General features: G+C 36.0%; 2 protein-coding genes across 5 annotated transcripts in view; one reads left to right on the plus strand and one right to left on the minus strand.

Moving 5' to 3' along the window:
- Window positions 1-6737, plus strand: part of LOC149067467 (uncharacterized) — a 50795-nt gene extending 44058 nt beyond the window's left edge. The window contains exons 11-17 of one of the 2 annotated variants that reach the window (XM_089252737.1): window positions 895-1010; window positions 1282-1596; window positions 1841-2137; window positions 3107-3346; window positions 5466-5584; window positions 6116-6295; window positions 6402-6737. In XM_089252737.1, coding sequence (XP_089108863.1) covers window positions 895-1010; window positions 1282-1596; window positions 1841-2137; window positions 3107-3346; window positions 5466-5584; window positions 6116-6295; window positions 6402-6602 — 1468 coding nt within the window. In that variant the 3' untranslated portion in view covers window positions 6603-6737. The remainder of the gene's footprint in view (window positions 1-894; window positions 1011-1281; window positions 1597-1840; window positions 2138-3106; window positions 3347-5465; window positions 5585-6115; window positions 6296-6401) is intronic. The other variant, XM_089252738.1, reaches the window with a different exon arrangement.
- LOC149067468 (uncharacterized) overlaps window positions 6724-16322 on the minus strand; it is a 33083-nt gene continuing 23484 nt past the window's right edge. For all 3 annotated transcript variants that reach the window (XM_089252742.1, XM_089252741.1, XM_089252743.1), the window contains one exon: window positions 6724-7483. In XM_089252742.1, coding sequence (XP_089108868.1) covers window positions 7354-7483 — 130 coding nt within the window. In that variant the 3' untranslated portion in view covers window positions 6724-7353. The remainder of the gene's footprint in view (window positions 7484-16322) is intronic.

A 16322-nucleotide genomic window follows, 5' to 3' on the forward strand; every position in this document is an offset into this window, starting at 1 on the left:
AAAGTTTCCTGACAAGGACGAACCGGGTATCGAACTCGCGACACCTCTAAACATCCTTTGGTACTTTAGGCGAGTATCTTATCGACCAGGCTACCACGTCCCCTACCGATTCATATGAAATTCCACAGAGGAATGTGTATGAGGTGCATATACGCTTAGTAGTAGTACTAAAATTTTTGACCCCGACGGCAATCTTTTGGTTGAAAATGTTTTACTGATATGGACCAGGTTGGCGTATGGTAAATTAGTAAAGAGTAAGTACTCTCTACGAAAATCGTAGAGAAATGTTTAGGAGGTGCATTTTTATAGTGCAGAAAATAGTAAGAATTACGAGGGATGCACGATAACTATAAAAAAAATTTAAAAAATTTTAGTCAGTGAATATATATCGCTTGAATTTGGGGCTTTTGAAATCGTAGTGCACAAAGTGTGTGAATAATTTGTGTACCATCAGATGAAGTAAACAAATTTTCATCATGAAATGAGATTCTGGGATGTTTTTCACGTTTATCAAAACCTTAATGTTTTTGAATCACACTTGCGATTAAATGTTTTTTATTTTATTTTTTACTTTGGGTTTTAGTAACGAGATTCAAATGATGCATAATATTAGTAAGTAAGCCTGCTTCAATTTTTTACAATAACTTTGTCAACTTCTATTTTGAATGAAGCAGAAGAATGTGTGTGAGCCATCATTAACTACTCAGTGTAAACTAAACATTGCATGGAAGGGGGGGGGGGTTTATTTATTTTTTTGAAACTTGAAGACTGCACCAAGAAAGTCGTGTTAAACTTAGACGTTGTACAATTCTGGATAAAGTCCAGAAACGAATATCTGTAGCTTTTCTTGTTTTCCGTTCATTCAAACAAGTGATCCCTTCATCGAACTTTCAGGTCGTTGAAAACAGCGAGTGAATCCTCTCTGGAACTCCCACCAATTCAACAACAGATTTGCGGCCAATCGCAGCGGGATGAAGAATTTTATACGGCTGACGAAGACAGTGAACAAGGTTAATATCGCTGATTAAAAACATAGTCTAACAAAGCGGTTCTCAACCGGTGCTCGAGGAAAATAAAAAAGTAAATTTGAAGAAAAAAATAATTATAAATATTTTTTTTAATTAAAAAAAAACTTCGATGAATAAATAAAAAATAGGCCATTGGGGCTCCGCGAGTCAAAAAGGTTGAGAATCGCTGGTCTAACCCATGAAAACATTCGGTATCTGAAATTTGCATTTTTTTACCGCTCTTCAATGATTAATAATGCGCAATTTATGTTAGGCTCAGAAGGAGCTGCTAAAGTACGGAGGAGACGCAGGCGTTCCAGCAATAAGAGCTGTGATCTTACTGTTTTGTTGAAGCCCACTCCTGGCTTGGTCAATGAAATGGTTGGTTTTAGCTCGGTACCATCAGTTGGTAGCATGAGCACAGGCAAGGACAGGGGTGCAGTTGTCGTTCCTCTCAAAGCTAACGGTAGCAAAGACTCTTCCAGTGGTCTAAGCGTCTCTTCTGGGCGGACGTCGCCTTCTAGAAGATCTGCATCGGCAGGATTCGTTCTTGGAGGAACAGGAAGTGATGACGAACTCGACGGCTTTGGTAAGTTTATATCGAATTCTATGGATTTTCTTATAATGATTATAAGAATCGTGTAAGAAACGGTTTCACACGTCATAACATTTTTGAACGCTTTCGAGTTACCCCCCCCCCACCCCGAAGAAAATGCCGTCAAAATGTTCCATCGCTTTTCTTTTGTTACACTGTAGTGGGAAAAACAGTGTTACTTAATGCTTTGCATAGTCTGTATTTTACGCTCTCATCGATGACTTTTCTTGTAATCCAGCTCTTGAAGAAGAAGAAGACGGCGAACAGCAACAAATCAACAGCGATGGACATGGGCCACCAATCCATGAAAGGCTGGAAGACTTCAGAAAACGGATCTGTAGAAGGACCCGTCGGCACTTGTCGAGAAGGATGCGAAATAGTCTTCGTAGCTCGTATAGTCTCGGTTCCAGCACCAGCAGTGACATGGAAGACATATCCGAGGAGGAGGTCGAAGACTCATACGACTTGCATCATCATCACCAAATAATCAGACCAGCAAGCTCTGAACCATCTCTGGTGTCACCCAAAGAGCTAGGTAACATAGACTAATCATGTGTGATAAAGGGCAGTGGTTCCCAAACTGCGGAAGACGTGGGAAAAGGTGGGTGGAGGATTTTAGTGTATTCACGTTGTACAAGCAGCTCTAGTCGTAGCATTAGTGCTCAGTGACGTAAAACGTTTGGGAATCACTGTAAGATATATATTGTAACAAGTTTGATATTTTGTAGACCATATAAATACTAGCAGAAATACCGGACGCGCTTCTCGGGTTTTCCTTAGACACTATGAACATTAAAGAAATAGCAAACCATTGTAAAAGGGATAAATATATCTTTGCATTTTTGAAAATCGAATCATTAGGAATCATAGTTAACTCGAGAAAAAAAAATTTCCACACTAGAGTCTGTCTAGGAAAATTGGTAGACTTAAGAACATATGTATGCCCAAACCACAATTTAAACACAGACTTACACAGTCTACGACTAGTACGCCAGTCACACGACTGTCAGCTGGCTCCGTACTCTTACAAATATGCACATTCTGCTACATTATTAGTTTCGGTTTCAATACTACGGCTCACCCAATTATTCTCCTCTAAACTTGAGTGAGAGAGGTTACCAAAATTATTTTGACTTACTAACCCCCTTTCACGTGATTCTTACTCACATACAACTCCGCCTTCAAATTCATCTTATTTTAAGATTTATGGAGAACCAGTTACTACAGAAACTATAAATATCCTTTGAAGGTGCCTTTCCTCTAGCTATTGCAGCTTTCCTTAACCGTTTCAACTCAACATAGCTCATTTTGTGAAATCTGGCTTTGCGAAACCTAAACAGCACTGAAGCAAGATGCTTCTTTATGTTCTGGGTACGAAATTGTGCCCTAAAACGAATATAAAACCTGGCCATTTCTTCTGACGGATTTTGCCCCGATTTCAAAAATTATGTGGAAATTGGGATTTTTTTAATGAGAAAATACTGTGTTTCTTTCACTCATTCAGTTGTAGATACACCACCGTTTTCTCCGGGAGCAGGCACCGTAGTGCTCTCGATGGGAGGCCGTAAAGTATTGATCACTTCGAGCAATGGGCACTTGAAAGCTTATTCATACGATGGTGTCAATCCAAACTTGCCAGTTCCCTTCAGAGCGAAGTTCCGGACCAGGAGAAAGAGGCATCTTCCATCATCTGACGAGAAGTCACGAGCTGAAAATTCAAGAAAGAGTTCTTTATCTTCCCTAGGTATACTATTTAAGGCCTTCGCCCTTATCTGTTAGATTTTCATAGTTAACAAAATAGCTGTGTTTTTGATCGCTTAGGTAAGAAACACGTGCAAATAGTAGTTCAGAGTAAAACACCAAAGCTGTTGGTTTTTCAGCGAGTGCTCGCTATATGCAGTTGGAGTAGGCCTATCCGTTAAACCACTGGCATGCATGATATATGAGTCGTCCAGTTGCAAAACTCATTAAGCACCAACCAGATTTTTTTACAGAAAGCGAAAAAAAAAAACTTTCGTAGAATGAATTTTTTGAGCTGCAGCTTGTTAAAATGTTACGTCGTAATGTTATGCCATTAAAATTTTAAATTTCAAGCAGTCAGCTCCAAATACACTCTACTAAAGTATCTTTTCCCTTTCTGTAAAAAAAATCTGGTTTTTAGTAAAAAACGAATTTTGCAACTGGACGACTCGACGACTCATATGTTCTGGTATTTATATGCATAGGCACATTGGCGTACGAAAAGAGGGAGGAGGGTTAAGCCGAGATTATAGTGTTATTTTGCAGGAAAAAATGTAACCTCCGAGAAGAAAAAAAAATTTAAACTCCCCTGAGAAAATTCTGCGTATGCCTATGCATAGGCACCATCGTGAATCATCATAAATAGCTTGAAAATATCCTGAAGTGCTTCCTTTCTCTTGGTCCATTTGAATAAGTAAAAAAAATTTGAGAACTTTGAGATCATTATGCCCACACAATCTGAAGCATATAAGCCGTATCTGATGCCGTAGCCAGAAATATCTTTTGGAGTGGGGGGGGGGACCTGTCATTTTTCGGGAAAAGAGCAGACTGTAGCATAGTACAGTAAACTTAGCCTTGTGATTCCATATACGGTATATACCAGTTATTTTCCCACATTTCGAGGGAGGGGACCAAACCCTTAGGTTCTATGTCATGGCTTTGACCCAATGAATATAGCTACAATATATTTTATCCCTACAAAACAACCAGCAATGCTTTTGCAAAAAGCCTAGACCCCTTTACTTCACTGATGATTTTGCAAAGAAGCACTAATACAGAGCTGCCAATTCTAATCCTAAGCTACAATGAATCAGTCATCCATAGCCATTAATTGATGACTAATGGTTATGTTCACCTTTCTCAATTATTCTACATTGAGAAAGGTGAGAGAGAATTATTGAAACAAACAATATTTGATGTAAACTCTAAAAAAATCTCGGCACACATATAAAAATAATTGCTTCAGTAGTAAATTGTTCTTGCTTGTAGTTAAGGATGTATTATGCATATACATATTCTCCCCACCCGCATTGGTAAAGTTCTTTATACAAATGTCTTTGATAATGTCTGAAGTTTGGGCAGATTGGTGTTTTGTTTTAGTTTTTTTCAATTTTAATATAATTTCATTCACAATCAAAAAACATAATACAATACGAGTGAAAAAAAAATAGCTGACAAGCCGACATAGCTCTTACTAGCAATCACAATTTTTTTTTAAAAATCCTTAGATGTATGAATTATATAATTAAGTATAAAAGAAAATAATAGTAAATGAAAGAAAAAGACAAAAAGGGGAGGGGAACTTGAGAATACAAAACATAAATATTTAATGATGACAATTATGATGCAATAAAAATAGTATTGGATAGGAATTATTTGATGTGTTTTCCTTTTTTTCCAACATTTAGTTGAATTAAATTAAAATAAACAGTAACTAATTAAAAATTGAAAGGGTTTTATTACGTAGGTAGTTAGAATTATTTAAGGGGAGGTAACCTGTTTGAAATAGAAAATAGCATGATTTAGATAAGGGGTTGGTAAATGAAAATGAATTTTAAACCGCTCGCAAAAATATTGACTAGTTTGCAAAAATATTAGTGAACTAGTTGACTTCTTTGTGAGTCACCCAGACTTTGGATATCGGCAACGTAACATATGCCTCCCATTAAAAAAATTACTATAATAAATTGTCCATTTTTCTCCACTGATGAATGTGTAGAGATAGGATGCTACATCAATGATACATAATATAAGCAATCATGATAATTATTGCTGAATTTAATCACTAAAAAGTAATTAAATTAAAACTAATTATTGAAATTGGAAATTAATCATTTTAATAGGTAGTCAATACTCATACGATTCTGAAGAAGAAGAACTGAGAACTCGAGAATATTCACCAATGGATTTGCCATTTTTACCACCAGTATCACAATGGATAGATAAGAAATACAACGCATCAGTGAGTAACTAATACTTTCATATAAACTTCATTTACAAAAACTATTCAATTTAGAATCCAAGCGATAAAAAGAAAAAATATATATCGTAGAGCAAGGATGCTCAACATTTAAGAGAGTTCTGGCCACTTAAGTGATGTGGATCAGCGCCGCGGGTCCCTTTAGTGATCTGGAATAGAGTCACAGGGTTATTCAAGTGATCTGTAAATGTGTGGCGGGTCGCTTAAGTAATTTGAAACTGTACTACAGGATGCTTGAGTGATCTGGAAATGTGTCACAGCCCACTCAAGTGATCTGTAAATATGGCGCACGTCACTTAAGTGATCTGTAAATATTCTGCTTAGTTTTTGCAAAATTAGGTTTGAGGTTGCAGGCCACATCCAATGATTCCGAAGGCCAAATTTGGCCCGCGAACCATGGATTGTGCATGTATGCCATAGAGTTATGTTATCCTTGTTTAAAGAGAGATAATATTGTTTGAGTACGAAATTATTTTTTACACTCATTTATAAACTTTTTTTTGCTCACTGTAGAATATTTATGAGGCAGTATCAAGAAGAAGTAGCACTGTAAGTGATAGACGTCCAGCTGTTGTTGGTCCATCAAGAGATGGGGATCCTCAACTAAGAGCTTTAGTTTTGTGGTTGGCTGCAAGTATGGCACAGCTTCCAGCTTTAATATTCTACACAGGAAACGAAAACCTTCTGTATGAGGTAGGACATTTTGCAACAATTATTTTTTTTATAATTTTACATTACCTTAAATCTAAAAGAGTAGGTAATAGAGTTGTGGTGTGGTAATTAATTTTTTACATTACAGTTAGGGACAGTTTACAGACGTGTGCTTTCCCAGCAATGGACAGTAGGGGACTTGTCATGTGAAATCTTACGCTTTTGTCGCAATAAGCTATCACCACGACAGAGGAACTGTGCAACATTTCTTTTTGAGCAACTGTTGAGCACGGGTGCGGTATCTTTGACATCTTCCTCAAGATCTTACAGCCAATACTCTTTGGACTAATGAAACATCATTTTTGTTATACAAGAATCTTTGACAATCTTTCACTACTTCAGATGTTTTAATAAACAAAATATTAATATTGTATATAGTACTTGGTTTTAAGATGTAATAATGAACTGTAACTTTTACAGAGTATTTTTTTTATTTCTTTTTATTGTCTTCAATTAATTTCTTTTTCTTTTTTGCTGTTAAATATTTCAATCTCGTTGCTTTTCATTGCAAGGTTAAAGAGTTTCATGAAGGAAAAACATTATAATTCAGATATTAAGATATCTTGTGGAAAGCAGACGAAACTAACGAAGAAAGAGGTTTTTTGATTTCGTGAGCTGAAATAAAAATAATTAAATGTCAACATTAAGAAAATACTGTTTTTACTTCAAAGAATGTGTTTATAGCTTTGAGATAACATATTGAAAATTCAAAATTCAAGCAAGCATGATATCACTAAATGATATCATTGCAATAAAAGTGAAGATGAAAATAACAATAAATTTCAAATACTAATATTAACACATAGATACACTAATGCGTTTAAAATTATATGAAGTGAGATAATTCAACATTTTTTGCTTTTGAGGAATGAAAAATTAAATTACTTTCTATACACAGTTCGAGATTTGTATTTGTGGAATGAAAAATTCAAGCACTTAAAAGAATTGACTTCCTATGGGAAACCTTACATTTTCATCCATTCTTTACACAGTATATGTAGCAGGCTCATCATATAAATCGACTTACAAAGTAACATAACTTATAGCATATATTGCTCTATAGCAATCTCCTTCTCAATATCCTCAATTTCAGATGAAACTTTCTTTTTCCTCTCTATCAAGACCTCCAGTTCATTTTCTGATGAAATACAATCATCTTCTAACATTTTCCTGTTGAGAAAGATATGAATTTCCTCTTAAATACTATTATTATCATGATTTATTTTGTCTTATTTTTTAAGTCAGGGGTTCTTAACCTGTGGGTTGCAACTCAAAGTTGGGTCACTGAGGCTTCCGAGATAGGTCGCTTAGGTTTTAAAAACTTTAAAAAAAAACAATTTTTTTTTTCATGTTTAGTTTCTTTGTGTTTTACTCATGACAAAACACAGAAATTTGAACACATTGAAGAGTATGAATATGTGGTAGCAATTCTTTGAGATGAACAAAAGCACATCTGTCAATCTTTTCCTCTTTCTGATTGTCCCACATCTTTTCTCTGTAGAGACAGCCTGGGCAACACTCCCTATTCATAAAATTATCTTCTCTAGGATCTGGGTCTGGAACAGGAACAAAAGACTTCAGAATTTCTGGGAATGATGTCGCAATGACCGCTTGTGTTGCCAATTAAACTGATTATGATTGGAAAACAATCCCATTGTTTTTTTTTTCAATGTTTGTCTGCATGTTCTGCAGAACACTTGTTTTTCTTCCTGCTTAAGCTTTTGATGTGTGTCTACTTCTCCTCTGTGGTAAATTTCATAATTTTTCAACTTTTCTTTTTTTTGTAATAATTATGTGTTTTGCATAAGTCCCCAATTATGACCTAACGTCAATGTAAAGATGATTTCCGAGACTTCGGATTCACATCTATACATGATTAAGGGATCACTAAGCCTCAATGTGTCATATGTAATGAAGCAGTATATTGAGCAACGAATCACTGAAACAAAATAATTAAAAGAGGCACCTTGAAAGTAAACACAGTGCTTTAGTGACTAAAGAACGAAGTTTCTTCAAAAGAAAAGAACAGCAACTGAAGCGAAAATACCTCTATAATCGAAACAAGGCAGTTTTTTCTGTCCAGCAAGCCACTCTTGCTTCCTATTATATAGCTTGGCAAATTGCGGAGAAAAAAACAGCACACTATTTGACTTCTCTTCATTTTTGGTAAGACCAGCAGCTATAGATGTCTGCATTGCATGTGGTGAAAAATATGCAAAAAAGTCAACAAATACTGCTATCCAAAGACATAATGCACACGCACAGTTTTGATGCATCGACACATATTAAAAAAAAGGTGTTTCATACATCAAAACAAGTGGAAGGTTTAGTCTGCAACTGGATGAAATCACTGGAATGAAGACGTTAAATTACGTACAATATGCTGGAGGTTTCAAAATTGAAGAATTTTTGTTTTGTCGCCCACTCACTGCCAGTAGCCTACTACAGGTGCAGAAATTTTCAATCTAACGGTTTTATTTTTCAAAGAGGAAGGTTTGTCTTGGTCTTAATGATACAGTGTCTGTACTGATGGGATGCCGTCTATGCTTGGGACACACCAGAGATTCTGTCCAAAAGTGAAAAAGATAAATTTGCAAAATTTGTAGCATTTTATGGCCTTCTGCATAAAGAAAATTTTGCATCCAAGAGGCTATCAGAAGATTTGTATGTTGCCATGAAAGAGATCATTCAAATTGTCAATTTCATAAAAGAAAGACCTGTTTTCAAAAACAAATGCTGTTGTGTGAACTGTGTTCCGTTTTGGATAAGTTTGGAAAAAACATCCTCTTCAATGAAGTTATGAAAGTTTTACTTCCATTTCCCAGTGTGTACCTATGTGAAGCTAGCTTCTCTACACTTTCTGTTATGAAAACTGAAAATGGGAGCATATTACAAACAGAACATGATATGAGATGCTGCCTTTCAGAAACACATCAATAGTTATGCAAGGTCAAGGATCACACTGAAGTAAAGCAAACGTTTTTTCTGAAGTTATTTAATAAAATATTTTGATTTTCTCTTTATTCATATTATATATTTTTATAGCACTTTATTTTTGCATACCTTCCTATTTTATAAATTAGTGATTCTCCATCTTTTGGAGACACTGTGGCCCAATAAATTAAATTTTTATGAGTCAAGCTCTCTGTCTCAAAAGTTGTACACAAGAAATAAAGGAAGATTCTCATTATCTTAGGGACGGTGTGACTGATGTCCTATCTGTTGAGAAACACTACTGTAGACAACTTTCATACAAATCCACTTGTGTCACCGGCAATAAAAATTTCCAAAATTAAACATTTCGTTAATAAGTAGGGTGATGATATGACCCGTATTTTAATGTATTTATGGCCTTCTCAATTATCTATATATATAAAATTGATTTTCTTTCTGTGTGTATGTTCTCACAAATTCACAATTTTAGATCGATCGTCGCCAAATTTTGCATATATACAAGGCTGTCTTAAGAGCATCGCCCGGGCCAAATGATTTTTTTCTGAGGCCCTACCAGGCAAATTCTTGAAAATTTCAACCAGATTTTGATTTTGTGAGGCCTTTTTTCTCTTGGGGCCCCTGGGCCGTGCCTGGTGGGCCCATGCCTTAAGACGGCACTGCATATATATCAAATGGGACCCGCCTTGAACGATAGGCTACTTTAAAATTTCGTCAAACTAGGGAAAATGCTCCAAATGGGCAAAAAACTGTAGGACAACAATGGTTTTTGGGCCTCAACAATCACTTTCGGAATGATTACTTTGGTTACCGTGGTTTCCTAGCAATGCGTTTCAGACATGTAAATGCCTTTACAATGGTTTGTCCCTTCTTTAACGCTGCCAGTGTATGTATGATAGTTTGTGCCTTTATAATGGTTTCCATTTTTTTCAATCCTCCCAGTAATGAGAGCTTTTTGAATAGACGCCATCATCAACATCACTTTGAGGGTCAGGCAAAAGATGATCCCCATAGAAATCAGTGTTAAAATTGCCGATTTTACTGTAGAAATGCGGAAATTTGGTGGGGTTTTCCTCCACATCAATAATTGTATTGAATTCTCGATTTTTGAAATAATGAGTTTGCTTAGAGATACGAAGCCCAGAAAATTAAATCTAAAATAATTAGCCCTACCTACTTTTGGGTTAGATATGCATGCAATAATATTGATTTCTACTTTTTATTTATATCTTCTTTCAAGCATGAAGATTAATATATGTCTCGTGTTGTCTTCTAATATTCAACTCAGAAGAGTTGATCAACTTTGCCTAAGAATATTGAGAAGACACCAACGAATAATATTCAACTGCATAAATTCATATAGTTTAGGTTGTTTTAAAATTAGTTATGGGCCCATAAAGTACATCAAAGAAATACCACAGCTTTAACTAAGCATTTTCGGAAGCTCAAACAGGCAGATGGATAACTTGAAGTTCAATGGGGGAAATCGAAATACCTAGTGCCCCTTGAAAAAGGAAAAGATATAAATAATATAATATAAATATTTTAATAATAATAATATAAATATAATAATAATATAAATATAATAATAATATAAATATAATAATAATATAAATATTTTCATTTCTACGTTTCTTCAAATCTAGATTTGTTTCTTTCATGAGTCACGGTGGAAGTCACCACATATTGGTTAACGTGGACACGGTTTGTATGTCCCTCAAAGAAAGAGGGGGATATCAAGTGATCTAAAAAGCCTCATTGAAGAAAACCTGGGCAGCGCCGGGTGTTATAGCTAGTCTGAAATAAATCTGGCACATATCGCAATCAAGCTTACTTGATTTTTTTGTATTCTTAACTGAAATAAAGTATGAAGACTATTTTCATAACTTATAAATTATGCTATGATGATTACCACCATATATCTGAATATTCATCGCAGATATGTGTTATATTCAATATTTCACGGGGAATTGAAATTGATAAAAGAATTACATTTTATTCCATCGCGATTTGAGGTAGTTTTTAATTTTGCATCCATTTGTAATTTTTTCTATGTTGGCATTTTTTTTTTTTGTGAGAATTGGCGATGTCTTGTTTTTTTAACTCAATGAAATATGGTCAGCCAAACAATAAGAAAAATTAAAGGGTATCTTGTAATTTAAAAATTGGTCCATGGGTCGCGACTGAAAAAGGTTAAGAACCCCTTGCATTAAGTGGATCGAAATAAAAGTTTGAAAATAAGAAAACAACTATACAGGATGTTTTGTAAGTGATAGCACAGCCTTTATCTCATCAATTGTCCATCGTAGAGGTATGATTCCAGTTTAAAAAATTCTCAACAGGTGTTCAAAAATAACCCTGTACCAGTTTTGAGAGTGAAAATACAGCGTATAACAAAATAAAAAATCTGAATTTTTATACTGTCTCCTCTCTAACTTCCAATTACAAAGTTGTTACCTTGTCTCTCCTGATGCAAAAAAAAAAATCCATATTCCTAAGTGCAATATTCACAGAGATATTCGAATTCAAAAAACTGAGGAAACTCGGGAAAGAACAGCGTTAAATGTGTAACGTATCGGGATCCGATCCCTCTACGTTAATGGTGGTCTTGTCGTTATATGGGAAATTCCTTCTTATTTTAGACCCCAGGGACCTCTCAGTTACCGGAAACCACCCGAGGACCCACTGGCGAACCGGTAAGGGCCAGAGTGTTCGATTAGTTCGGCAGTCGGCGGGTGGGGTCTTTCGGCTGTCGAACGAGAACGGGCCAGAGGTCGGGCTACTGATGTCCCACATAAATTAATTTCCCTCATGACGACGATGCCGCTATTTTCGTGGAGGGGTTTGATCCAATATATGTATAGTTGGGCGAGGCTTAGCCCAGTTTAAATTATTTTTATCGAAGAACCTCCCGGGGGAGTTGTTGCAAGTCACGTTGTGCGGATACGAAAATATAGTGTTGTACTCACTTATTTTCGGCGGGGGGCTGCAGACCTCCGTCGGAACAATTCATTTCATATTGTTATGTTAGTAATGTTTACATAATCGGGAGAGTCTGATCAGCTCTCCGGATTGTGTCATGTTGCCAGATTCCAATGTAATTAAATTGTAATGTTTATAATAGTGACGCATGAATATGCAAATTCGATAATTTTGTTGAGGCGAAAAGGCCATGCGAGGACATGTGGTCCCAAACTTCTTGTAAAAGGGGAGTATAAATTCCTCCCTCTTTGTCTCTCACATTGCGTTCGTCTAATCTTGTTCTGTTCAACTGAAGCCCTCTAGTAGGACGGTTCACCGTCTTACTACCGTATCTATTGGCCTTAGGCTGAATTGTTAAAATGCAATAATCTACATTATTTGAATCCGTTTTCCGGCAGGTCCGGAATCAAAATATAAAACAATCTTCACAGTCAAAGTTCTTCATTGCTGATCGAGGTGGTCCGGCCCTCAACCGAGAGGCCCCCGGAGCTGATCAAGGTGGTTCGGCCCTCAACCGAGAGGCCCCCGGAGCTGATCAAGGTGGTTCGGCCCTCAACCGAGAGGCCCCCTGGAGCTGATCAAGGTGGTTCGGCCCTCAACCAAGAGGCCCCCCGGAGCTGAGCAAGGTGGTCCGGCCCTCAACCGAGAGGCCCCCAGGAACTGATCAAGGTGTTCCGGTTCTCAACTGAGAAAACTCCTCTGGTATTTACGGAAAAGCTAACAACATCGGATGTCCGATCACTGCACAAGTTGACTGTTGTTGATCATCAATTGGTGAGCCAGTATCTTTACTGTTAACGTCAAATAGAGGGCTCCAAGATATACTAATCCATTGTTAAAATTAACTAACCCATATAATTAATTTGAATAAATAATAATATTTCATGCGAAAGTTTGTTTCTAATCATTTTCCACTTGTCGTTTGCCACTTTATTGCTGGATAATTCGAACCGGGCAAGCAACTCCCATAAGGGACGTTGCAAATGCAGGTAAAACGGTTTTTCTGCATTTAACGCTGTTCTTTCCGAAATTTTTGTTTTTCTAATTTGAATATCTCTCTGAATACTACACTTAAAAACATGGAATTTTTTTTGTTGGCATCAGGAGAGACAGGGCAACAACTTTGTAATTGGAAGTTATAGCACAGGGGGACCGTATACAAATTTTGATTTTTTTTTTATTTTGTTACACACTTTATTTTCACGCTTAAAACTGGTACAGGGTAATTTTTGAATGCCTTTTGAGCATTTTTTAAAGTGGAATCATACCTCTACGATGGACAGTTGAGATATGAAGGCCATGCTATCACTTACAGGACACCCTGTATAAAACAGAATATTCTATCAATACTGAATTTAATCAATACAGATGAAAATCAGTGATGAATTTTAAGACATTTAAAAACTTTAAACAGGAGTATATACCAGGACTGGACAAATCTATTGGTAGAAATGTAAACATTTTGACCGGGCAGGAATTTTTTTTCAACCACATGCTCAAAGCTAGCATATTAGCATATTATTAATTCAGGCATTGGCGTACGCAACCCCTCAAGCCGAGATTATAGTGGTATTTTGCAGGAAAAAATTTAAATCCCCCCTTTGAGAAAAAAAAATTGAAACCCCCACTGAGAAAATTCTGCGTACATCTATGATTTCAGGCATGCATTATTTTAAGTCAGGAGTGTGAATTTTGAGAGATATATCTACAGCCCTAGTGTATACATACCTTGAATTCACACTAGTTAGTTTAAAAATAAAAATTATCACTTCAATATTGGACGAAATATTTGGAAAAAAGACAAAGTGAAAACAAAATTATTTTGTTGAAAATTGATTATACTTGCTTGAAGGCCATAGGCGGGGTTAGACTGGGGGGGGGGGGGCAGGAGAATGATGATGTCAATTCATATATATATATATACATTAGATCAGTCGGCCGGCTCAGTCATTGGCATTGGGGGAATAATACATACCCCCAGTATCTCTGTCCATGTTGAAGGCAGTCATTTGTTTGAGTTTGCCCTCAATGTTTCTCCAATGCCAGTGGCTGGCATCTTCAGGAGAAATGATATTACTGGAACAAAGTCAGATGTGTCAAACTAGAGACACCTCTTTGGTTTGAAGTACCTGATTGGTTGAGACATGCAGAGAATCTCTAACATCTCTAATTTTCCACCATTCATAACATCAACTGACCAATCAGAAAACATTGGCGCAGGCTACCTTCAATACTGGAGAGTATAAATATAGCAATTGATTTCATTTCAGTGATACAGTTCCATCTGAAGATGCCAACCACTTTTAGCATTGGAATACATTGAGGTCAAACTCAAACAAACGACAACGTTCAAGTCTGAACAGCCAATTTTCATCTAATGATGGTTGCAAAATGCAAGCTACAAAATGAATTAGTGTTGTTTATGTACCTTTTAGACCTGTAGTCTAAAAAATCAGTTACAAAAAAATTACTTGCATGGACATTACATCATTAACATATGGTGGAGAACAAAAACATTGACAAGACAAAAAATACACCAATTCAAGCAGCTATTTTCTAATATTTAGAAACTTCTTCTCAATTCTTTCAAAAGAAATCCTGGAGTAGGGTTGCAATCTACATGTTCTCAAAAATACAACATCTAGCTTCAAAGCTAAAATATTTTACAAAGCCAAATTCTAACTGCCCTCAAATGAGGATGCTGGGCATTAACAGGTTAGCAAATTTTTTTTATTTTGGGCAGACAAGGGAAAATACATTCATACCTTGCTGGGAAAGGGGGAGGAGTCATTCTAATAGAAGCAAAAATATGGACCTGTAAGTGGAGTGACCTACTAAACATTGGCCGAAAATGAAAATATTAGGTCCCTTGAATTAGAAAAAAAGTGTAAATTTGGGGTTTTGAAGGGTCCTTCAGAAACTGGGGCAAAGGGTACTCACCCAGTGCACCCTCGGTTGAATCCGCTTCTGATTGTAAACTATGACTTTTCTAATCCCTTTTTCCCATTCATGCACAAAAAACTAAGTTTTTGTTATTAAAACCGATTCAATCTTGAAAATTTCTCAACTAAAGTTTTGATCATATCAATTTTTATTATTCATTTAAAAATTAACATGAATTGGGTAATTCAAGTTATAAGTGGAGAAAATTTGTTAAAATTGCTTCTATTTGTGAGAAAATATTCAAATCTCAAGAATGATACGTAAGAAAAAAAGGTCATTTAGCATACAAAAAACTGAACACTTTGAAAAAGTCAAAGTGAATACCTTTGTAAGACTGTGCTGAGTTTTGTACGAGCAAAACTTGTAAGTATATTGTCTCATAAGCAAAATTTCTTTTACTCTGCATAGAATACATTATATTGTACAATGCTAAATTATTTTCATGCTATTACAGTTTCATAACAAAGCCAGCCCACCTTGATGAGCTTTTGCTCATTGTGACCTTTCAATTCAGTGGTTCTCAAAATATGTTGCAACTTCTACAGGCATCGCCAACTTATGTCTGCGGTGTCGCAGTAAGCCTCAGATATTAATGTGTGTATGAAGTGGTTCTTTATTAGAAAGGATTTACTAGGCCAATGATGGATCCAACTTTTCTAGGAGCATCCAAAAAAAAAAAAGTTTTGGCAGGCTGGAAATATTTGTGCATAGGAGACTGCCATGATTTCATTGCAACTAAGACACAGTGGTTTGTCCTTTACAACTGTTGAAAATAAATATGTTAATAATTTTATGCATATTTATTGGGGTGTGTTCCATTTTTTGTATATGGAAAATTTTTTGAATCAATTTCTATTAAAATTCTCATAGCTATATTTTGCATATGCACAAAATGGAACACTACATAGAACTGAATTTTTTGAAACACTGAAATCGAAAATTTCTATACTATTATTTTAAAATCTGCGGCAGGCCAGATAAAGCCTCTAAGCAGACCATACTTTGCCCATCATCATACTAGACAATTCTGGGGAGCTATGGATAAACGTTGACTGGAGCAGGGGAGCACCAGTGGAAAAAGTGTGAGAACCACTCGATATAAATTTGTATCTGTATTACTGTGGGGGGATGG

Source organism: Pholcus phalangioides, unplaced genomic scaffold (genome assembly GCF_987345545.1).
Source record: "Pholcus phalangioides strain wild (caught in Gottingen) unplaced genomic scaffold, Ppha-v1.0 ptg000030l_1, whole genome shotgun sequence".
In the NCBI taxonomy this organism is placed as follows: Eukaryota; Metazoa; Arthropoda; class Arachnida; order Araneae; family Pholcidae; genus Pholcus; species Pholcus phalangioides.